This window comes from Carcharodon carcharias (assembly GCF_017639515.1).
Source record: "Carcharodon carcharias isolate sCarCar2 chromosome 27 unlocalized genomic scaffold, sCarCar2.pri SUPER_27_unloc_1, whole genome shotgun sequence".
NCBI classification, from domain to species: domain Eukaryota; kingdom Metazoa; phylum Chordata; class Chondrichthyes; order Lamniformes; family Lamnidae; genus Carcharodon; species Carcharodon carcharias.
The window spans coordinates 6,899,165-6,921,610 of record NW_024470624.1 but is presented as its reverse complement, the minus strand read 5'-3'; the positions used below and the strand labels follow the sequence as shown (position 1 = coordinate 6,921,610).

Here is a 22,446-nt window from a genome sequence, read left to right as displayed (position 1 = left end):
AGAAATGCTCCCTCTACACTGCCACCGTCAAACACTCCCTGGGCATGTGGAGCATGGTGTTAGACACAGATTAAATCTCGCTCTACACTCTCCCCATCAAACTCTCCAAGGAAAGGTACAGCACGGGATTGCATACAGAGTAAAACTCCCTCTGCAGTGTCCCCATCAAACACTCCCAGGACAGGTACAGCACATGGTTCGATACAGAGTAAAGCTCCCTCTACACTGTTCCCATCAAACACTCCCAGGACAGGTACAGCATGGGGTTAGATACAGAGTAAAGCTCCCTCTACACTGTCCCCATCAAACACTCCCAGGACAGGTACAGCATGGGGTTAGATACAGAGTAAATCTCCCTCTACACCATCCCCATCAAACGCTCCCAGGACAGGTACAGCACAGGGTTAGATACAGAGTAAAGCTCCCTCTACACTGTTCCCATCAAACATTCCCAGGACAGGTACAGCACGGGGTTAGATACAGATTAAAGCTCCCTCCACAATGTTCCCCCATCAAACAGTCTCAGGACACGTCCAGCACGCGGTTAGATACAGAGTAAAGCTCCCTCTCCAATCGCCCCATGAAATTCCCCCAGGACAGGTGCAGATCCTTGTTAGATACAGAGTAAAGCTCCCTCTACAATGTTCCCATCAAACACTCCCAGGACGGGTAAAGCATGGGGTTTGATACAGATTAAAGCTCCCTCCACACTGTTCCCCCATCAAACACTCCCAGGATGGATACAGCATGGGGTTAGACGTTGAGTAAATCTCCATCTGCAGATCTGCATGTAGAGATTTGTACCTAAGTTTTAATTAGGCTCTGTTACATCCCACCCGGTGGAGTCTGCGCGTTGATTTGGATTGATACATGGCTTTGGGTAGAGAATGGTTCTGTGGGATTAGTTTGGGGTTGAGACAGTGCTATGCGGAGACAGTGTGTCAGTGGGATTAGTTTGGGATTGATACAGGGCTATGGGGAGAGAGTGGGGCAGTGGGATTAGTTTTACATTGATACAGGGCTGTGGGGAGAGAGTGGGACAGTGGGATTAGTTTGGGATTGATACAGGGCTATGGGGAGAGAGCGGGACAGTGGGATTAGTTTGGGATTGATACAGGGCTATGGGGAGAGAGCGGGACAGTGGGATTAGTTTGGGATTGATACAGGGCTGTGAGGAGAGGGCGGGGCAGTGGGATTAGTTTTACATTGATACAGGGCTGTGGGGAGAGAGCGGGACAGTGGGATTAGTTTGGGATTGATACAGGGGTATGGGGAGAGAGCGGGACAGTGGGATTAGTTTGGGATTGATACAGGGCTATGGGGAGAGAGCGGGACAGTGGGATTAGTTTGGGATTGATACAGGGCCATGGGGGGAGAGCAGGGCAGTGGGATTAGTTTGGGGTTGATACAGGACTATGGGGAGAGAGTGGGGCAGTGGGATTAGTTTGGGATTGATACAGGGCTATGGGGAGAGAGTGGGGCAGTGGGGTTAGTTTGGGATTGATACAGGGCTATGGGCAGAGAGTGGGGCAGTGGGGTTAGTTTGGGATTGATACAGGGCTATGGGGAGAGAGTGGGGCAGTGGGGTTAGTTTGGGATTGATACAGGGCTATGGGGAGAGAGTGGGGCAGTGGGATTAGTTTTACATTGATACAGGGCCATGGGGGGAGAGCAGGGCAGTGGGATTAGTTTGGGATTGACACAGGGCAATGGGGAGAGAGCGGGACAGTGGGATTAGTTTGGGATTGATACAGGGCTATGGGGAGAGGGAGGGGCAGTGGGCTTAGTTTGGGATTGATACAGGGCTATGGGGAGAGAGCGGGACAGTGGGATTAGTTTGGGATTGATACAGGGCTGTGAGGAGACGGCGGGGAAGTGGGATTAGTTTTACATTGATACAGGGCTGTGGGGAGAGAGCAGGACAGTGGGATTAGTTTGGGATTGATACAGGGGTATGGGGAGAGAGCGGGACAGTGGGATTAGTTTGGGATTGATACAGGGCCATGGGTGGAGAGCAGGGCAGTGGGATTAGTTTGGGATTGATACAGGGCTATGGGGAGAGAGTGGGGCAGTGGGGTTAGTTTGGGATTGATACAGGGCTATGGGGAGAGAGTGGGGCAGTGGGGTTAGTTTGGGATTGATACAGGGCTATGGGGAGAGAGTGGGGCAGTGGGGTTAGTTTGGGATTGATACAGGGCTATGGGGAGAGAGCGGGACAGTGGGATTAGTTTGGGATTGATACAGGGCTGTGAGGAGACGGCGGGGAAGTGGGATTAGTTTTACATTGATACAGGGCTGTGGGGAGAGAGCGGGACAGTGGGATTAGTTTGGGATTGATACAGGGGTATGAGGAGAGAGCGGGACAGTGGGATTAGTTTGGGATTGATACAGGGCTATGGGGAGAGAGCGGGACCGTGGGATTAGTTTGGGATTGATACAGGGCCATGGGTGGAGAGCAGGGCAGTGGGATTAGTTTGGGATTGATACAGGGCAATGGGGAGAGAGCGGGACAGTGGGATTAGTTTGGGATTGATACAGGGCTGTGAGGAGAGGGCGGGGCAGTGGGATAAGCCTGAAACTACTGTGGATATATAAGGAAGTTGGTCCCCTTAGGAGGCTGACTCTGGTGGCCTAAGCGTTCATGCATGACATGTTCTTTTTATTGTTTCCCTTCAGCCGCTGCAGCTGTTGCGAGGCCTGTGCCAAATACATCGTCCCCCCGGGCTGGACTGAGGCCTGATTGTTGAATCGAGCTGAAGGAGACGCCTGGAGTGCTCCCTGGTGCTCCCATCAACTTCAGCCGCTGCTCAGCGATAGCGTTGGCATGGTGTGTTGGGGGGGGACGGGTGGGGGGGTGTGCGGTGCTGCCAACCGGGTCTGAGACCCTCGGCTGAGGGAGGTGGGCGGCGCTCAGGGGAGTTTGCAACCTATCCGTTGCAGGGCCCAAGCCCATGACAAGGTCACCCCACGGACATTTGGCATTAATTGGCCAGACCGTCCCTTTCCATAGAAACATAGAAACTAGGAGCCTGGAGTAAGGCCATTCGGCCCTTCGAGCCAGCTCCCCCATTCATTATGATCATGGCTGATCATCCAACTCAATAGCCCTGCTCCTGCTTTCTCCCCATATCCTTTGATCCCTTTCGCCCCCAAGAGCTACATCTAACTCCTTCTTGAAAACATACAATGTTTTGGCCTCAACTACTTTCTGAGGTAGCGAATTCCACAGGCTCACCGCTCTCTGGGTGAAGACATTTCTCCTCATCTCAGTCCTAAATGGTCTACCCCGTATCCTCAGACTGTGACCCCTGGTTCTGGACTCACCTCCACCATCGGGAACATCCTTCCTGCATCTGCCCTGTCTAGTCCTGTTAGAGTTTTATAGGTTTCTATGAGATCCCCCCTCATTCTTCTGAACACCAGTGAATATAATCCTTATCGACTCAATCTCCCCTCATAGGTCAGTCCCGCCATCCCCGGAATCAGTCGGGTAAACCTTCGCTGCACTCCCTCTATAGCAAGAACATCCTTCCTCAGGTAAGGAGACCAAAACTGCACATAATATTCCAGGTGTGGTCTCACTAAGGTCCTGTACAAATGCAGCACATGCACACACAAAGGCACACACGCGCACACAGACACACACACATACACACACACAGAGACATACACACACACGCACACAGAAATACACACACACAGACATACATACACAGACACACACACACACACAAAGACACATGCATACACACACATGGACACACAGAAAGACACACACTCACACACACACAGACACACACACACATAGACACACAAGGACCACACACACACACACACACACGCACGCACACACACACACACACACAGACACACATGCATGCACACATACAAACACACACACACACACACACACACACAGAAACACACATGCACACACGTGCAGGCACACACGGAGACAAGAAACATAGGCAGGCGCAGAGCTATGTAGATAAACACACAGACACCGAGAGGGATACTAAGGCAGGCACAGATTTTATGTAAAATATATACTGTAAAGGCACACAAGAAAGGAGAAGGGTGTAGTTACTAACAGAGACAGCTGCACAGTCGCCGCTGTCAAACAGCCACAGAAAGGTTTGTTGATTTTATTCCAATTAATATAAGAGCCTGGAGAGGGAAAGCAGGATGGAGAGGGTGGTGCGGAAATGCACATTCCTTTCTTATTTCCTTTAGCCCATCAGGTCACTGTCCCCTGGCCCATGTATGCGCCACCCACCTCCTCCCTGCCCGTCTCTCTCCTTTTCTTTCTCTGTAACTAACTGACTTCCTCTGTTGTTTGTCCCTCTCTGTCTCTGTCTCTCTCTCTCTCTCTTTCTCTCTCTAGCTGTCTCATTCTGTCTGTCATTAGCTCTTCATTAGCCAACTCTCCATATCACACTCTCTCTGTCTCCACTTCCCTCTTTCTCTCTGTCCCAATCCTTGCTCTCTTTCTTCTCTGTCCCCCCATCCCCACTGTCCCCACCCCTGCCTGCTCTTTCTCTCTGCCCCCACCTTTCTCTCTGTTCCTATCTCTCTCTCGCTCTCTCTTTCCCAACCTATTTGTTTCTCTCTCTCTCTCTGTCTCCCTCTCATTCTGTCCCCACTTATCTCTCTCTGTGTCCCCAATCATCTCTCTCTCTCTGTCTCCACCTATCTCTGCCTCACTCTCTCTCTGTCCCCATCCCTCTCTCTCTCTTTCTGTCCCAATCTATTTGTTTCTTTCTCTCTCTCTGTGTCTCTTTCTGCCTGTCTCTCATTCTGTCCCCACTTATCTCTCTCTCTCTGTCCCCAATCATCTCTCTCTCTCTGTCTCCACCTATCTCTCCCTCACTCTCTCTCTGTCCCCATCCCTCTCTCTCTCTTTCTGTCCCAATCTATTTGTTTCTCTTTCTTTCTCTGTCTCTTTCTGCCTGTCTCTCATTCTGTCCCCACTTATCTCTCTCTCTCTGTCCCCAACCATCTCTCTCTCCCTCTCTCTCTCCCTGTCCCCACCTATCTATTTATCTCTCTCTCTCTGTCCCCACTTATCTCTCCTCTTTCTCTCTCTCTCTCTGTCCCCAACTATTTGTCTATCTTTCTCTATCTCTCTCTCTATCCTCATCTTCCTCTTTCGCCCATCCCCCCTCTCTCCCTATCCCCCCTCTCTCTTTCCCCACCTAACTCTCTGTCTCTCTCTGTCCCCTATTTGTCTATCTTTCTCTCTCTCTCTCTCTCTCTCTGTCTCTCTCTCTGCCCCCACTAATCTCTCTCTCTGTACCCAACCATCTCTCTCTCTCTCTCTCGCTGACCTCACCGATCTCTCTCTCTGTCCCCACCTCTCTTTCTGTCCCCACCTCTGCCTCTCTCTCTTTCCCCACCTATCTCTCTCTCTCTCTCCCCACTTATCTTCCTATCCCTGCCTCTCTCTCTCTATCCTCATCTACCTCTCTCCCCATCACCTATCTCTTTCTCTCTCTCTCTCTCTGTCCCCACCTATCTCTTTCTCTCTCTCTCTCTCTCTCTCTCTGCCTCTCCCCCCACCTATCTCTCTCTCTCTTTGACCCCACTCCTTACGCTCTCTGTCCTCACCTGTCAAGCCTTTCCTTTCCTCTCTTTCTCTGTCCCCCGCTCTGTCTCACTTCCCTGCCACTGACCCCCTGCACCCCACCACCCCTCCCACCTCCATTATCTGCCAATCCCTGTCATTCCACCACCGCCCCTCTCCACCCAGGCTCCAGTCTCTCCCAAATTCCATGTCTGACCTCGTAGCAATCCATGCCTTTTCTCTTGGTCACAATGACACTTGTCAGTGAGACAATGCACAGCGAGGGGGTGGTGCGGAGTGCGGAATCAGCAACTATTATACAGCAAGTCACATGAATCAACCAGTCATGGGACAGAGGGAAACATTTAACACTGGCCTAAACACAGCAGCCGCCCAGAATGCTCCCCTTCAAAAACAGAAACGTGCACTGTCTCCGTCCTGGCTCACTCCATCCTCTCATTCACTCCACACTGCATCTCTCTCCCCCTCCCCCTCTCTCTCTCCCCCCCTCTCTCTCTCTCTCTCTCTCTCTCTCTCTCCCTCCCCCTCTCTCTCTCCCTCTCTCTCTCTCTCTCTCCCTCCCCCTCTCTCTCTCCCATCCTCCCCCTCTCTCTCTCTCCCCCTCCCCTCTCTCTCTCTCTCTCTCCCTCTCTCCACCCCCTCTCTCTCCCTCTTTCTCTCCCTTTCTCCCTCCTATCTCACCCCTCTTTCCCCCTCCCTCTCTCTCCCCTTCTCTCCCTCCTCTCTTCCCCCTCTCTCTTCCCCCTCTCTCTCTCCCCTCTCTCTCCCTCTTTCTCTCCCTTTCTCTCTCCTATCTCCCCCTCTTTCCCCCTCCCCCTCTCTCCCCCTCTCTCTCACCTCTCTCTTCGCCCCTATTTCCCCACCTCTCTCTCCCCCTCTCCCCTTCTCTCTCTCTCCCCCTCCCCCTCTCTCTCCATCCCCATCCCCCTCACTCTCTCTCACTGTCTCTCTCTCTCCCTCTTCCCCTATTGGTGGCTCACTTTACCCTCTGATTCCACATTGTACGCAGTTGAGGTATCTACTCTCTCTCTCTCTCTATCTGTCTGTCTCTCGCTCTCTCTCTCTATCAGTCTCTCTTTCTCTCTCTCTATCTGTCTCTCTCTCTCTCTGTCTCTCTCTCTGTCTCTCCAGTTCCACTTCACGCCCTTATTCCTCTCACACTGTTGTCCCTCTGGTTGTATTTGAATAGGACCTTTTAATGTATTAAAACACCACAAGGCACTTCATACGATTGTTTTAGAACAAAATCTGACATTAAGCCACAAAAAGGGGAGGTATCATAGCAGGCGACAAAACGCTCAGTCAAAGAGATAGGCATTAATGATTAATGTCATAAAAGAACATCAGAAATAGGAGCAGGAGGAGGCCATTTGGCCCCTCGAGCCTGCTCCGCCCCCCCCCCCATTTGATAAGATTGCGGCTGGTCTGATTGTGGCCTCGACTCCACTTTCCTTTCTGTTCCCCTCCCCCTCCACCCCCTCCCCTCCACTCATTCCCCTCCCTCCCCCTCTCCCTCCCCTATAACCCTCGACTCCCTCGTCGATCGAAACTCTGTCCAACTCGGCCTCGGATATATTCAGTGACCCGGCCTCCGCCGCTCTCTGGGGGCGGGGGAGAATCCCACAGACTGACCCCCCCCCCCCACCCCGGAGAGAAGAAATTCCTCCTCGTCTCTCTCTTCAATGGGAGACCCCCTCCCCGTCTTATTTTTAAACTGTGCCCCCCACCAACCCCCACCGTTCTAGATTCCCTCCGCCCCACCAACGAGGGGGGGAAACATCCTCTCAGCAGCCAATGCGCCTCCCCAACCCCCACCCTCAGAGTTTTATGTTTCCAGAGGCAATTAGGGATGGGCTGTAAGCGCTAAGCGCTGGGCCCAGCCAGTGACGCCCACCTCCCGACAGGTGAACGATAAAAGAAAAAATTAAGACCCCCCCACCCCCCCCTGTCGATCTTCCAAACTCCAACGGGTACAGGCCCTAACCCGCTCAACCTTTCCCCCTGTCAGACCAAACCCTGCGGGGGCATCTTAAAGGAGGGCGGCGAGGCTAAGTTGGGGGGGGGTGGGAGGGGTGGGGGGGTGGAATTCCAGAGCTCGGAGTTGGGGAGGGGGGGATGGGGAGGGGGAGGGGGAGGGGGAGGGGGTGGTGGTCCCAAGCATCTGCAGTCCTGGCCGCCAAATAGCGGAGCGAATGACTTCGGTGGGGGTTTCGGGGTGGGGAGGGGGGGGGCGGGGGGGTGTGTTGGGCTCAGGACCCGGGGAACGGCCCCCAACTCCTGTTTCTCGCCTCTGTGGGCTGGGGGGGTTGGGGGTGGGGGGTATTGGTGGTGGGGGCAGGGGTTGAATTGTCCCCTCTACCCACCGCCGCACCCCCCTCCCCCCACCCCACCATCATTCCCCCCCCACCAGCCCACGGAGATGGGAAGCAGGAGTTGGGGGCCGTTCCCCGGGTCCTGAGCCCAACACCAACCCCCTACTCCCAACCTGCGCCCCCACCCCCCCAACCCCCAACCTCCCCCCCACCGGCTCCGGTGATTAATGTTTTCGGGTGGGCATTTTCCCCATAAAGGTGGGGGCGGCTGGGGGTGGCGGTGGTGTTGGTGGGGTGGGGGGGCGTAGGTCAAGTCAACGGCCTGGAGATGGGCTCCCAGCAGCAAACCCCGGGGGTGTGAGGTGCTGGGTGGGGTGGGGGAGGAAGGGGAAGGGAGGGGAGGTTTGGTGGTGGCGGTGGTGGTGGGGGGGCCAGTGACAAGGGAGACAAGGTTGCCCGTGGCGATGTCAGGGAGGTGAGCCGGCTCTCGAATCGGGGGAGGTGAGGGGAGGGGTGGGGGTGGGGGTGGGGGTGGGGGTGGGGTTGGGGGGACAGAGGCCCTCGGGCTCCGGTCTCGAGGGACGAGGGTAAGTAACCGGGGCGGTGGGGGTGAGGTTTGGGGTTGGGGTGGGCGTTGGTGGGGGGTGGGAGGCGAGACGAGACTGGGTGCCCTCAGTCTACGCCCGAGGACTGAGCGTGTCGCCAAGGGGCAGGGTGTGGACGGGAAAGAGGAGGAGGTGGAGTAGGAGGAGGTCGTGAGGTAGGGGTTGGGGGGGTGGGGGAGAGGTTGCGGTGGACCATGGTTCGGGGTGAGGGGGTGGGAAGGAGGTGGTGGGGTGGGGGTGGGACAGAAGAGGTAACGGGGCGGGAGCAGGGAGAGAAGCCGCCGCAAGCGATCTCCCCCACCCCCACCCCCACCCCCACCCCCACCCTGGTCAGGCTACGGGTGAGATGGAGAAGGACGGAACCGAGAGAGGGCAGCCCCACCCCAGCCGGATGACATGGTTGGGGGAGGGTGGGGGGGGGGAAGAGGAGAGGCGTTGGAGGAGAATGGCGGGTGGGCCAGTAGTTTGCGAGGGTGGGGAGTGGTGGGGGCAGGGGTCAAGGGGTGATTTGTTGGGAAGCGGGTGTGGTGGGGGGGGGGTGTGGGCTTAGCGGAGGGAGAGGGATTACACCCTGAGGGGAGGGAACATTTGACGATATTGTTCAAAGTAGGGGCCGAGGTGGGGGTGGGGGTGTGGTGGGTGTGGGGGTGGAGTTGGGTGGTCAGCAGCCGGAAGAAAGGTTAGGCCGATGTTTCCCCCAGTGCCCACTCTCCCTCTGCTCGAGGCCGTGGGCCCTCTCGCAAACACCCAGGCGTGGGGGCGGGGAGAGCTCAGCTCATGGTCTCACCTGGATTCGGCACCTCCAACAGTGCTGCACTTTCCCAAAGGGTCTCCACATGGAGCTCGTGTGAGGATTACGGGTCGTTGGTGGGGTGGGGGGGGTGGGGGGGGGAGTCCGGGGGCAGGGTCGGGGGCGTGGAGGGGGAGGGGGAGGGGAGGTCATTCGGCCCCTCGAGCCTACCCCACCATTCCATAAGATCCGTGGCCGACCTGGCTGTTGTGGCCTTGACTCCACTTTCCTGCCCTCCCCTCCCTCCTATCCCCTCTCTCCCTCCCTCCCCTGCCCTCCCCTCCCTCCCTCCCTCCCCCTCCCTCCCACCCTCCCCTCATAACCCTCGACTCCCTCGTCGATCGAAACTCTGTCTAACTCGGCCTCGGATATATTCAGTGACCCGGCCTCCGCCGCTCTCTGGGTGGGTGGGTCGGGGGAGAGAGTCCCACAGACTGACCCCCCCAACCCCGAGAGAAGAAATTCCTCCTCATCTCCCTCTTCAATGGGAGACCCCCCCACCTTATTTTTAAACTGTGCCCCCCCCTAGTTCTAGATTCCCCCCCCACGAGGGGGAAACACCCTCTCAGCATCCACCCTGTCAAACCCCCTCTCCCCACCCCTCAGGATCTTATCTGTCTCAATAAGATCCCCTCTCGTTCTTCTAAACCCCAATGGGTACCGGCCCCGACCTGCTCAACCTTTCCCCGTAAGGACAAAAACCGCCCCCCCCCCACCCACCCACCCCAGCTGGAAGCTTCCGACCCGGGCATTGGACTCAATCGTCGCCTCTTTCAGCGAGTGCTTGCTCGAGCCCCAGCGTGGGGTTCAAACCCAGGGCCCCCTGTGACTCGGGGGAAAGAGAGGGGGTTGGGTGGGGAGCACTGCCCCACCTCGAGGGGGTGCTCCCGGGCCCTTTTAGAAGTGCATCGAGTCAGAGTTGCCCCATCGTCAGCTTGGGAGGGGGACGGTTTTGACGAGAGGCCCGGCCTAGGCTGAGTGGAAAGGCCCAGGCCAAGTGGAAAGGCCCAGGCTGAGCAGAAAGGCCCAGGCAGAGTGGAAAGGCCCAGGCTGAGCAGAAAGTTCAAGGCCGAGCAGAAAGGCTTAGGCTGAGCGGAAAGGGTAAGGCTGAGCGGAAAGGTCTAGGCCGAGCGGATAGGTCTAGGCCGAGTGGAAAGGTTGAGGCCGAGCAGAAAGGCCTAGGCCAAGCAGAAAGGCCTAAGGCCTAGACTGAGCGGAAAGGCCTAGGCCGAGCGGAAGGGCTGAGGCTGAGCAGAAAGGCCTAGGCCAAGCGGAAAGGCCTAGACTGAGCGGAAAGGTCGAGGCCGAGCAGAAAGGCCTAGGCCGAGCGGAAAGGCCTAGGCCGAGCGGAAAGGCCTAGTCCGAGCGGAAAGGCCTAGTCCGAGCGGAAAGGCCTAGGCCGAGTGGAAAGGCCTAGTCCGAGCGGAAAGGCCTAGACTGAGCGGAAGGGCTGAGGCTGAGCGGAAAGGCCTAGTCCGAGCGGAAAGGCCTAGGCCGAGCGGAAAGGCCTAGGGTAAGGTCGGGTCGCACGGGCCCGAGGTCCCTCAGGCCGGCTAAGGGGAAAGCCCGCCTCAGGAAAAAAGTAGCGGTGGGCGGGGTGGGGGGGGAGGTGTCGGAGCGAACAAACAAAACCCACCCTCTCCCCCCCGCCAGCCCCAGCAGGAGCTCTTTGGCCCAGGCATGCTTCACCGGAATGGGGCGGAGCGGGTATAGTTTTTAGCACCAGGGTTGGTCGATGTTGGATGAGTGGAGAGGTCGGGGGGCCGGGCCCAGAGTGGTTGAGATACCCAGATTGGGGCGGGAGCGGGGTGTGGTGGGCCCGTTGGGCCCCCTGTGGGAGGATCACATGCCCTCTCGCTGCCCACACACACACCGCACTCTCTCCTCCCGCTGCCAGCCCAGCTCTCCCTCTGACGCCCAACTCTCCCCCCACCGCCCAGCTCTTCCCTCTCCGCCCAGCTCTCCCCCTCCGCCCAGCTCTCCCCCCTCTGCTCAGCTCTCCCCCCACCGCCCAGCTCTCCCCCTCTCCGCCCAGCTCTCCCCCTCTCCGTCCAGCTCTCCCCCTCTCCGCCCAGCTCTCCCCCTCTCCACCCAGCTCTCCCCCTCTCCGTCCAGCTCTCCCCCTCTCCGCCCAGCTCTCCCCCTCTCCGCCCAGCTCTCCTCCTCTCCGTCCAGCTCTCCCCCCCTCCGTCCAGCTCTCCCCTCTCCGCCCAGCTCTCCCCCTCTCCGTCCAGCTCTCCCCCTCTCCGCCCAGCTCTCCCCCTCTCCGCCCAGCTCTCCCCCTCTCCGCCCAGCTCTCCCCCTCTCCGTCCAGCTCTCCCCCCTCTGCTCAGCTCTCCCCCCTCCATCCAGCTCTCCCCCCACAACCCAGCTCTCCCCCTCTCCGTCCAGCTCTCCCCCTCTCTGCCCAGCTCTCCCCCTCTACCCAGCTCTCCCTCCTCCGCCCAGCTCTCCCCCTCCGCCCAGCTCTCCCCCTCTACCCAGCTCTCCCCCTCTACCCAGCTCTCCCCCTCTCCGCCCAGCTCTCCCCCTCTACCCAGCTCTCCCTCTTCCGCCCAGCTCTCCCCCTCTGCCTAGCTCTCCCCCCTCCATCCAGATCTCCCCCCTCCACTCAGCTCTTCCCTCTCCGCCCAGCTCTCCCCCCTCCGCCCAGCTCTCCCCCCTCCGCCCAGCTCTCCCCCTCCGCCCAGCTCTCCCCCCTCTGCTCAGCTCTCCCCCTCTCCGCCCAGCTCTCCCCCTCTCCACCCAGCTCTCCTCCTCTCCGTCCAGCTCTCCCCCCCTCCGTCCAGCTCTCCCCTCTCCGCCCAGCTCTCCCCCTCTCCGTCCAGCTCTCCCCCTCTCCGCCCAGCTCTCCCCCTCTCCGCCCAGCTCTCCCCCTCTCCGCCCAGCTCTCCCCCTCTCCGTCCAGCTCTCCCCCCTCTGCTCAGCTCTCCCCCCTCCATCCAGCTCTCCCCCCACAACCCAGCTCTCCCCCTCTCCGTCCAGCTCTCCCCCTCTCTGCCCAGCTCTCCCCCTCTACCCAGCTCTCCCTCCTCCGCCCAGCTCTCCCCCTCCGCCCAGCTCTCCCCCTCTACCCAGCTCTCCCCCTCTACCCAGCTCTCCCCCTCTCCGCCCAGCTCTCCCCCTCTACCCAGCTCTCCCTCTTCCGCCCAGCTCTCCCCCTCTGCCTAGCTCTCCCCCCTCCATCCAGATCTCCCCCCTCCACTCAGCTCTTCCCTCTCCGCCCAGCTCTCCCCCCTCCGCCCAGCTCTCCCCCCTCCGCCCAGCTCTCCCCCTCCGCCCAGCTCTCCCCCCTCTGCTCAGCTCTCCCCCTCTCCGCCCAGCTCTCCCCCTCTCCACCCAGCTCTCCCCCTCTCCGTCCAGCTCTCCCCCTCTCCGCCCAGCTCTCCCCCTCTCCGCCCAGCTCTCCCCCTCTCCACCCAGCTCTCCCCCTCTCCGTCCAGCTCTCCCCCTCTCCGCCCAGCTCTCCCCCTCTCCGCCCAGCTCTCCTCCTCTCCGTCCAGCTCTCCCCCCCTCCGCCCAGCTCTCCCCTCTCCGCCCAGCTCTCCCCCTCTCCGTCCAGCTCTCCCCCTCTCCGCCCAGCTCTCCCCCTCTCCGCCCAGCTCTCCCCCTCTCCGTCCAGCTCTCCCCCCCTCTGCTCAGCTCTCCCCCCTCCATTCAGCTCTCCCCCCACCACCCAGCTCTCCCCCCTCCATCCAGCTCTCCCCCCACAACCCAGCTCTCCCCCTCTCCGTCCAGCTCTCCCCCTCTCTGCCCAGCTCTCCCCCTCTCCGCCCAGCTCTCCCCCTCCGCCCAGCTCTCCCTCCTCCGCCCAGCTCTCCCCCTCTCCGCCCAGCTCTCCCCCTCTGCCTAGCTCTCCCCCCTCCATCCAGATCTCCCCCCTCCACTCAGCTCTTCCCTCTCCGCCCAGCTCTCCCCCTCCGCCCAGCTCTCCCTCCTCCGCCCAGCTCTCCCCCTCTCCGCCCAGCTCTCCCCCTCTGCCTAGCTCTCCCCCCTCCATCCAGATCTCCCCCCTCCACTCAGCTCTTCCCTCTCCGCCCAGCTCTCCCTCCTCCGCCCAGCTCTCCCTCCTCCGCCCAGCTCTCCCCCCTCCGCTCAGCTCTCCCCCCCCTCCGCCCAGCTCTCCCCCCTCCGCTCAGCTCTCCCCCCTCTGCTCAGCTCTCCCCCCACCGCCCAGCTCTCCCCCTCTCCGCCCAGCTCTCCCCCTCTCCACCCAGCTCTCCCCCCTCTCCGTCCAGCTCTCCCCCTCTCCGCCCAGCTCTCCCCCTCTCCGCCCAGCTCTCCCCCTCTCCACCCAGCTCTCCCCCTCTCCGTCCAGCTCTCCCCCTCTCTGCCCAGCTCTCCCCCTCTCCGCCCAGCTCTCCTCCTCTCCGTCCAGCTCTCCCCCTCTCCGCCCAGCTCTCCCCCTCTCCGTCCAGCTCTCCCCCCCTCCGCCCAGCTCTCCCCTCTCCGTCCAGCTCTCCCCCCCTCTGCTCAGCTCTCCCCCCTCCATTCAGCTCTCCCCCCACCACCCAGCTCTCCCCCCTCCATCCAGCTCTCCCCCCACAACCCAGCTCTCCCCCTCTCCGTCCAGCTCTCCCCCTCTCTGCCCAGCTCTCCCCCTCTCCGCCCAGCTCTCCCCCTCCGCCCAGCTCTCCCTCCTCCGCCCAGCTCTCCCCCTCTGCCTAGCTCTCCCCCCTCCATCCAGATCTCCCCCCTCCACTCAGCTCTTCCCTCTCCGCCCAGCTCTCCCCCTCCGCCCAGCTCTCCCTCCTCCGCCCAGCTCTCCTCCTCTCCGTCCAGCTCTCCCCCTCTCCGCCCAGCTCTCCCCCTCTCCGTCCAGCTCTCCCCCCTCTGCTCAGCTCTCCCCCCTCCATCCAGCTCTCCCCCCACAACCCAGCTCTCCCCCTCTCCGTCCAGCTCTCCCCCTCTCTGCCCAGCTCTCCCCCTCTACCCAGCTCTCCCTCCTCCGCCCAGCTCTCCCCCTCCGCCCAGCTCTCCCCCTCTACCCAGCTCTCCCCCTCTACCCAGCTCTCCCCCTCTCCGCCCAGCTCTCCCCCTCTACCCAGCTCTCCCTCTTCCGCCCAGCTCTCCCCCTCTGCCTAGCTCTCCCCCCTCCATCCAGATCTCCCCCCTCCACTCAGCTCTTCCCTCTCCGCCCAGCTCTCCCCCCTCCGCCCAGCTCTCCCCCCTCCGCCCAGCTCTCCCCCTCCGCCCAGCTCTCCCCCCTCTGCTCAGCTCTCCCCCTCTCCGCCCAGCTCTCCCCCTCTCCACCCAGCTCTCCTCCTCTCCGTCCAGCTCTCCCCCCCTCCGTCCAGCTCTCCCCTCTCCGCCCAGCTCTCCCCCTCTCCGTCCAGCTCTCCCCCTCTCCGCCCAGCTCTCCCCCTCTCCGCCCAGCTCTCCCCCTCTCCGCCCAGCTCTCCCCCTCTCCGTCCAGCTCTCCCCCCTCTGCTCAGCTCTCCCCCCTCCATCCAGCTCTCCCCCCACAACCCAGCTCTCCCCCTCTCCGTCCAGCTCTCCCCCTCTCTGCCCAGCTCTCCCCCTCTACCCAGCTCTCCCTCCTCCGCCCAGCTCTCCCCCTCCGCCCAGCTCTCCCCCTCTACCCAGCTCTCCCCCTCTACCCAGCTCTCCCCCTCTCCGCCCAGCTCTCCCCCTCTACCCAGCTCTCCCTCTTCCGCCCAGCTCTCCCCCTCTGCCTAGCTCTCCCCCCTCCATCCAGATCTCCCCCCTCCACTCAGCTCTTCCCTCTCCGCCCAGCTCTCCCCCCTCCGCCCAGCTCTCCCCCCTCCGCCCAGCTCTCCCCCTCCGCCCAGCTCTCCCCCCTCTGCTCAGCTCTCCCCCTCTCCGCCCAGCTCTCCCCCTCTCCACCCAGCTCTCCCCCTCTCCGTCCAGCTCTCCCCCTCTCCGCCCAGCTCTCCCCCTCTCCGCCCAGCTCTCCCCCTCTCCACCCAGCTCTCCCCCTCTCCGTCCAGCTCTCCCCCTCTCCGCCCAGCTCTCCCCCTCTCCGCCCAGCTCTCCTCCTCTCCGTCCAGCTCTCCCCCCCTCCGCCCAGCTCTCCCCTCTCCGCCCAGCTCTCCCCCTCTCCGTCCAGCTCTCCCCCTCTCCGCCCAGCTCTCCCCCTCTCCGCCCAGCTCTCCCCCTCTCCGTCCAGCTCTCCCCCCCTCTGCTCAGCTCTCCCCCCTCCATTCAGCTCTCCCCCCACCACCCAGCTCTCCCCCCTCCATCCAGCTCTCCCCCCACAACCCAGCTCTCCCCCTCTCCGTCCAGCTCTCCCCCTCTCTGCCCAGCTCTCCCCCTCTCCGCCCAGCTCTCCCCCTCCGCCCAGCTCTCCCTCCTCCGCCCAGCTCTCCCCCTCTCCGCCCAGCTCTCCCCCTCTGCCTAGCTCTCCCCCCTCCATCCAGATCTCCCCCCTCCACTCAGCTCTTCCCTCTCCGCCCAGCTCTCCCCCTCCGCCCAGCTCTCCCTCCTCCGCCCAGCTCTCCCCCTCTCCGCCCAGCTCTCCCCCTCTGCCTAGCTCTCCCCCCTCCATCCAGATCTCCCCCCTCCACTCAACTCTTCCCTCTCCGCCCAGCTCTCCCTCCTCCGCCCAGCTCTCCCTCCTCCGCCCAGCTCTCCCCCCTCCGCTCAGCTCTCCCCCCCCCTCCGCCCAGCTCTCCCCCCTCCGCTCAGCTCTCCCCCCTCTGCTCAGCTCTCCCCCCACCGCCCAGCTCTCCCCCTCTCCGCCCAGCTCTCCCCCTCTCCACCCAGCTCTCCCCCTCTCCGTCCAGCTCTCCCCCTCTCCGCCCAGCTCTCCCCCTCTCCGCCCAGCTCTCCCCCTCTCCACCCAGCTCTCCCCCTCTCCGTCCAGCTCTCCCCCTCTCTGCCCAGCTCTCCCCCTCTCCGCCCAGCTCTCCTCCTCTCCGTCCAGCTCTCCCCCTCTCCGCCCAGCTCTCCCCCTCTCCGTCCAGCTCTCCCCCCCTCCGCCCAGCTCTCCCCTCTCCGTCCAGCTCTCCCCCCCTCTGCTCAGCTCTCCCCCCTCCATTCAGCTCTCCCCCCACCACCCAGCTCTCCCCCCTCCATCCAGCTCTCCCCCCACAACCCAGCTCTCCCCCTCTCCGTCCAGCTCTCCCCCTCTCTGCCCAGCTCTCCCCCTCTCCGCCCAGCTCTCCCCCTCCGCCCAGCTCTCCCTCCTCCGCCCAGCTCTCCCCCTCTGCCTAGCTCTCCCCCCTCCATCCAGATCTCCCCCCTCCACTCAGCTCTTCCCTCTCCGCCCAGCTCTCCCCCTCCGCCCAGCTCTCCCTCCTCCGCCCAGCTCTCCTCCTCTCCGTCCAGCTCTCCCCCCCTCCGCCCAGCTCTCCCCTCTCCGTCCAGCTCTCCCCCCCTCTGCTCAGCTCTCCCCCCTCCATTCAGCTCTCCCCCCACCACCCAGCTCTCCCCCCTCCATCCAGCTCTCCCCCCACAACCCAGCTCTCCCCCTCTCCGTCCAGCTCTCCCCCTCTCTGCCCAGCTCTCCCCCTCTCCGGCCAGCTCTCCCCCTCCGCCCAGCTCTCCCTCCTCCGCCCAGCTCTCCCCCTCTCCGCCCAGCTCTCCCCCTCTGCCTAGCTCTCCCCCCTCCATCCAGATCTCCCCCCTCCACTCAGCTCTTCCCTCCTCCGCCCAGCTCTCCCCCCTCCGCTCAGCTCTCCCCCCCCTCCGCCCAGCTCTCCCCCCTCCGCCCAGCTCTCCCCCCTCCGCTCAGCTCTCCCCCCCCTCCGCCCAGCTCTCCCTCCAATGCCCTCTGCTCATCACCCGAGCCACACACGGCCATTCAGTCCTCTCTCCACCTCCGCGCTGTGTGGGGGGTTTGCAAAGGAGGGTGGGGGGTGGCGGGGGGGCTGCTTCGCCAGTGGAGCCCCTGTCCCAGCGAGTGGGCAATGCCTGCTCCCTGCCAAATGGGCAATGCCCGGGCACCATTGTGAGCGCAGTGACCCCTGCTCCCCCTCCCTCCTGGGGTGAGAGGTCGGAGCTCCCCCGAGCCCCGGGGTGAGAGGTCGGAGCTCCCCATGACCCCCGGGGTGAGAGGTCGGAGCTCCCCCTTACCTCCGGGGTGAGAGGTCGGAGTCCCTCAGTCCCCCTGACCCCCAGGGTGAGAGGTCGGACCACCCCCTGCCCCCAGGTGAGCGATTGGGTCTCCCCCTGCCCCCCGGGCGAGCGATTAGAGATCCCCCTGATCCCCGGGGTGAGAGGTCGGATCTCCCCCTGACCCCCGGGTGAGCGCTTGGGACTCCCCCTGACCCCTGGGGTGAGAGGTCGGATCTCCCCCTGACCCCCGGGGTGAGAGGTCGGATCTCCCCCTGATCCCCGGGGTGAGAGGTCGGATCTCCCCCTGATCCCCGGGGTGAGAGGTCGGATCTCCCCCTGATCCCCGGGGTGAGAGGTCGGATCTCCCCCTGACCCCCGGGGTGAGAGGTCGGATCTCCCCCTGATCCCCGGGGTGAGAGGTCGGATCTCCCCCTGACCCCCGGGGTGAGAGGTCGGAGCTCCCCCTGACCCCCGGGTGAGCGCTTGGGACTCCCCCTGACCCCTGGGGTGAGAGGTCGGATCTCCCCCTGACCCCCGGGGTGAGAGGTCGGATCTCCCCCTGACCCCCGGGGTGAGAGGTCGGAGCTCCCCCTGACCCCCGGGTGAGCGCTTGGGGCTCCCCCTGACCCCTGGGGTGAGAGGTCGGATCTCCCCCTGCCCCCGCCCCCCCCGCCCCGGTGAGTGATTGGGGCTTCCCCTGGCAAGAGAGGGGGGACGAATGTGTCTCACTGTGTGTCTCGGTCTCTGTAATCCCTCCAGCACTTTGCTGCCTCTTAATTCTCTCACTTTGCCTCGCTCACACTCTCTCTCTCCCTCTCTCCCTCTCTCTCTCCCTCACATTCTCTCTCTGTCTCTCTCTCTCTCAGAATGTTTGTCCTTCTCTTACTCATGAACTAGCAGGAAGGGAGTGACTTCAGGAGACGGGGGTTATGGAAAAGCAATTAAAAATGTTCCTTTCATCATGGCACTTACCCTCTCCAATCTCTGACTCCATCTCTCTCTCTCTCTCTCAAACACACACACTCGCTGTGCCTCTCTTTCATACTCACTCTCTCACCGTCTTGCTCTGTGACTCATTCTGTCTCCCTTTCTGTTTCCCCTGTGCCTGTCTCTCGCTCACTCTGTCTGTCGCTGTCTGCCTCTCTTCCTCTCTCTCTTGTTTACCCTGCCCCTCTCTCCCTCTGTCTCTCACTCATTTTCTCTCTCTCTTTGCTGTCTCTCACGCACACTGTCTTTCTCTGTCTCCCTCTTGTTTACTCTCTCTCACTCACTTTCTCTTTGTCTCTTGTTAACTCTATCTGTCTGTCTCTGTCTCTCGCACACAATGTCTTTCTTTCTCTCTCTCACTCACTTTCTCTCTGTCTCTTGTTTACTCTCTCTCTCACTCACTTTCTCACTCTGTCTCTTGTTTATCCTGTCTGTCTCTCTCTCCCTGTCTCTCGAACACACTGTCTCTCTCTCTCTCCATCTCTCTCTCTCTCCCTGTCTCTTGTTTACTCTCTCTCTCACTCACTTTCTCGCTCTGTCTCTTGTTTATCCTGTCTGTCTCTCTCTCCCTGTCTCTCAAACACACTGTCTTTCTCTCTCTCTCTCTCTCTGTCTCTTGTTTACTCTCTCTCTCCCTCACTCGCTTTCTCTCTCTCACTGTCACTTGTTCGCCCTGTCTGTCTCTCTCTCTCTCTCTCCCTGTCTCTCGAACACACTTTCTCTCTCTCTCTCTCTGTCTCTTGTTTACTCTCTCTCTCCCTCACTTTCTCGCTCTGTCTCTTGTTTATCCTGTCTGTCTCTCTCTCCCTGTCTCTCAAACACACTGTCTTTCTCTCTCTCTCTCTCTCTGTCTCTTGTTTACTCTCTCTCCCTCACTCGCTTTCTCTCTCTCACTGTCACTTGTTCGCCCTGTCTGTCTCTCTCTCTCTCTCTCGAACACACTGTCTTTCTCTCTCTCTCTCTCTGTCTCTTGTTTACTCTCTCACTCACTCGCTTTCGCTCTCTCACTGTCACTTGTTCGCCCTGCCTGTCTGTCTCTCGCACACAATCTCTCCGTCCCTCTCTCTCTCTCTCCCTCTCTCTCTCTCTCTTTCTCTGTCTCTCTCTCTCTACTTCTATCTGACTAAAGTTTGCACCCCTCTCCCTGCCCCCGGTCTTCCATCAGATCGCAGCCCCTGTACTTTCTGGAATTCTGGCTGGCTTCGAGCAGCGGGATCCAGAGAGAAAACAAATCGAACCTACCATAGTCGTCACAGCTCCTCCTCACTGTCTCCTTCATCTTCGGCTGGGCTGGTTGGGGTGGGGGGGGAGGATGTCCACCTTGAGTTGTGCTGGAATTCTGCTTTGACTTTGTCTCGGTGGGACAGAGAGAGGGAGAGAGAGAGGGAGGGTGTGTGTGTGTGTGTGTGCGCTTCAGGAACAGGCTCCTACCGGTCCTGCCTGATATGACAACACGCACAATTTCTGAAGCCCTCCTTTTGGTAATTCCCAGATTCCTCCCAATGCCTGCTCCCGCACAAGGGGAGGAGGGGACGGGAGAGAGGAGGGGCAATGGGGGGGGGGGGGGGGGTTGGGTGGTGGGTGGTGGTTGTCGGGAGGGGGAGGAGGGAGGGCAGCTTCCTGGTTCTTGAATAGTTTCAAACTCTCTCTCTCACTCTCGGTGCTCAGCGAAAGGGGGAGTGCCGGGCCGAGCCGGACCGGGGGAAGGGATGGCACAGGAGGCTTTGGTGGGGGTGGGGGTGGGGAATACTGACGGCCAACAGCAGGAGACCCTGCTGAGGTCACTGCTGTGTGTGTGTGTGTGTGGCCTCAGACAGGGGAAGCTGTGGTGTGAAAGGAGGTCAGGCTGCAACACACACACACACACACACACCATGGACACGAGCAGGGAGAAGGGAGCGGCTCACACCCTCTCCAGCGGCAGCCTTGCTGGGCTGACAGTCCGCAGGGCACCGGCACCACACACACACACACCCCCTCGCTAAACCGGGAGAGCTCCCGCGGCACTTAGAGGAGCGGGCGAGAGGGGGAACAACCTGAGACAGGCGGTCAGCAGCACCAAGAGGAGCGGGCGAGAGCGGGACCCCTGAGACAGGCGGTCAGCAGCACCTAGAGGAGCGGGCGACAGTGGGACAGCCATGAGACAGGCAGTCAGCAGCACCTAGAGGAGCAGACGAGAGCAGGACCTCCTGAGACAAGCGGTCAGGAGCACCTAGCGGAGTGGGCAAGAGCGAGATCCCCTGAGACAGGCGGTCAGCAGCATTGAGAGGAGCTACCAAGGGCGGGACACCCGAGACAGGCGGTCAGCAGCACCTAGAGCAGCGGGCGACAGTGGGACACCCCTGAGACAGGCAGTCGGCAGCACCTATAGGAGAATGTGAGAGGAGGACCCTGGGACAGGCAATCAGCAGCACCTAGAGGAGAGGGCGAGAGTAGGGCCACCTCAGACAGGCAGTCAGCAGCACCTAGAGGAGCGGGCGAGGGGGGGACCAACCGGAGAGAGACTGTCAGCAGCACCTGGAGGAGTGGGCGACAGTAGGCCAACCAAGACAGTTGGTCGGCAGCACCTAGAGGAGCTGGCAAGAGCGGGACACCCAAGACAGGCGGTCAGCAGCACCTAGAGGAGTGGTCAAGAGAGGGACCCCCTGAGACAGCCTCTCAGAGCACCTAGAGGAGCTGGCAAGAGCGGGAAAAACCTGAGACAGGAAGTCAGCAGCACCTAGAGGAGCGGGCAAGAGGAGGATCCTGGGACAGGCAGTGAACAACACCTAGAGCAGTGGGAGAAAGCGGGACCCCCTGCGACAGGCGGTCAGCAGCACGTAGAGGAGCGGGCGAGAGGGCGATCCTATGAGACAGGTGGTCAAGAGCACACAGAGGAGCGGGAGAGAGCGGGACCCCATGAAACAGGCGGTCAGCAGAACGTAGAAGAGCGGGCGAGAGCGGGACCCAATGAGACAGGCGGTCAGCAGCACCTAGAGACGGGGACCAAACTGAGGCAGGCGGTCAGCAGCACCTAGAGGAGCGAGCGAGAGCGGGACCACCTGAGACAGGCAGTCAGAAGCATCTAGAGGAGCTGGCGAGAGCGGGATAAACCTGAGACAGGCAGTCAGCAGCACCGAGTGGAGTGGGCGACTGTGAGCCAAACAAGACAGGTGGTCAGCAGCAGCTAGAGGAGCTGGCAAGAGCGGGACACCCGAGACAGGCGGTCAGCAGCACCAAGAGGAGCTGGCAAGAGCAGGACACCCGAGACAGGTGGTCAGCAGCACCTAGTGGAGTGGGCAAGAGCGAGATCCACTGAGACAGGCGGTCAGCAGCATCAAGAGGAGCTACCAAGAGCGGGACACCCGAGACAGGCGATCAGCAGTACCTAGAGGAGCTGGCATGAGCGAGATCCCCTGAGACAGGCGGTCAGCAGCATCAAGAGGAGCTACCGAGAGCGGGACACCCGAGACAAGCAGTCAGCAGCACCTAGAGGAGCGGGCGACAGGAGGGCCCTGAGACAGGTGGTCAGAAGCACCTAGAGGAGCGAGCGAGAGCGGGACACCCCTGAGACAGGCGGTCAACAGTACCTAGAGGAGCAAGCGAGAGAGGGACCCCCTGAGACAGGCAGTCAGAAGCACCTAGAGGAGCGAGCGAGAGCGGGACCCCCTGAGACAGGCGGTCAGCAGCACCTAGAGAGGGAGACCAAACTGAGACAGGAGGTCAGCAGCACCTAGCAGAGTGGGCGACAGTGGGCCAAACAAGACAGGTGGTCAGCAGCACCAAGAGGAGCTGGCAAGAGCGGGACACCCGAGACAGGCGGTTAGCAGCACCTAGAGGAGTGGACGACAGTGGAACACCCATGAGACAGGTGGTCAGCAGCATCAAGAGGAGCTACCGAGAGCGGGACACCCGAGACAGGCGGTCAGCAGCACCAAGAGGAGCTGGCAAGAGCAAGATCCCCTGAGACAGGCGATCAGCAGCACCTAGAGGAGCGGCGGCAGTGGGACACCCCTGAGACATGCAGTCAGCAGCACCTAGCGGAGTGGGCGACAGTGGGCCAAACAAGACAGGTGGTCAGCAGCACCTAGGGGAGCAGGCGAGACCGGGACCCCCTGAGACAGGCGGTCAGAAGCACCTAGAGGAGCGAGCGAGAGCGGGACCCCCTGA

At 61.3% G+C, this 22,446-nt stretch overlaps 1 protein-coding gene across 2 annotated transcripts in view; it reads right to left on the bottom strand.

Moving 5' to 3' along the window:
- LOC121273656 (rho guanine nucleotide exchange factor 40-like) overlaps window positions 1-19,750 on the bottom strand; it is a 231,445-nt gene extending 211,695 nt beyond the window's left edge. For both annotated transcript variants that reach the window (XM_041180801.1, XM_041180802.1), the window contains exon 1: window positions 19,540-19,750. In XM_041180801.1, the coding sequence (XP_041036735.1) occupies window positions 19,540-19,542 (3 nt within the window). In that variant the 5' untranslated portion in view covers window positions 19,543-19,750. The remainder of the gene's footprint in view (window positions 1-19,539) is intronic.
- Between the last annotated feature and the right edge of the window lie 2,696 nt (window positions 19,751-22,446).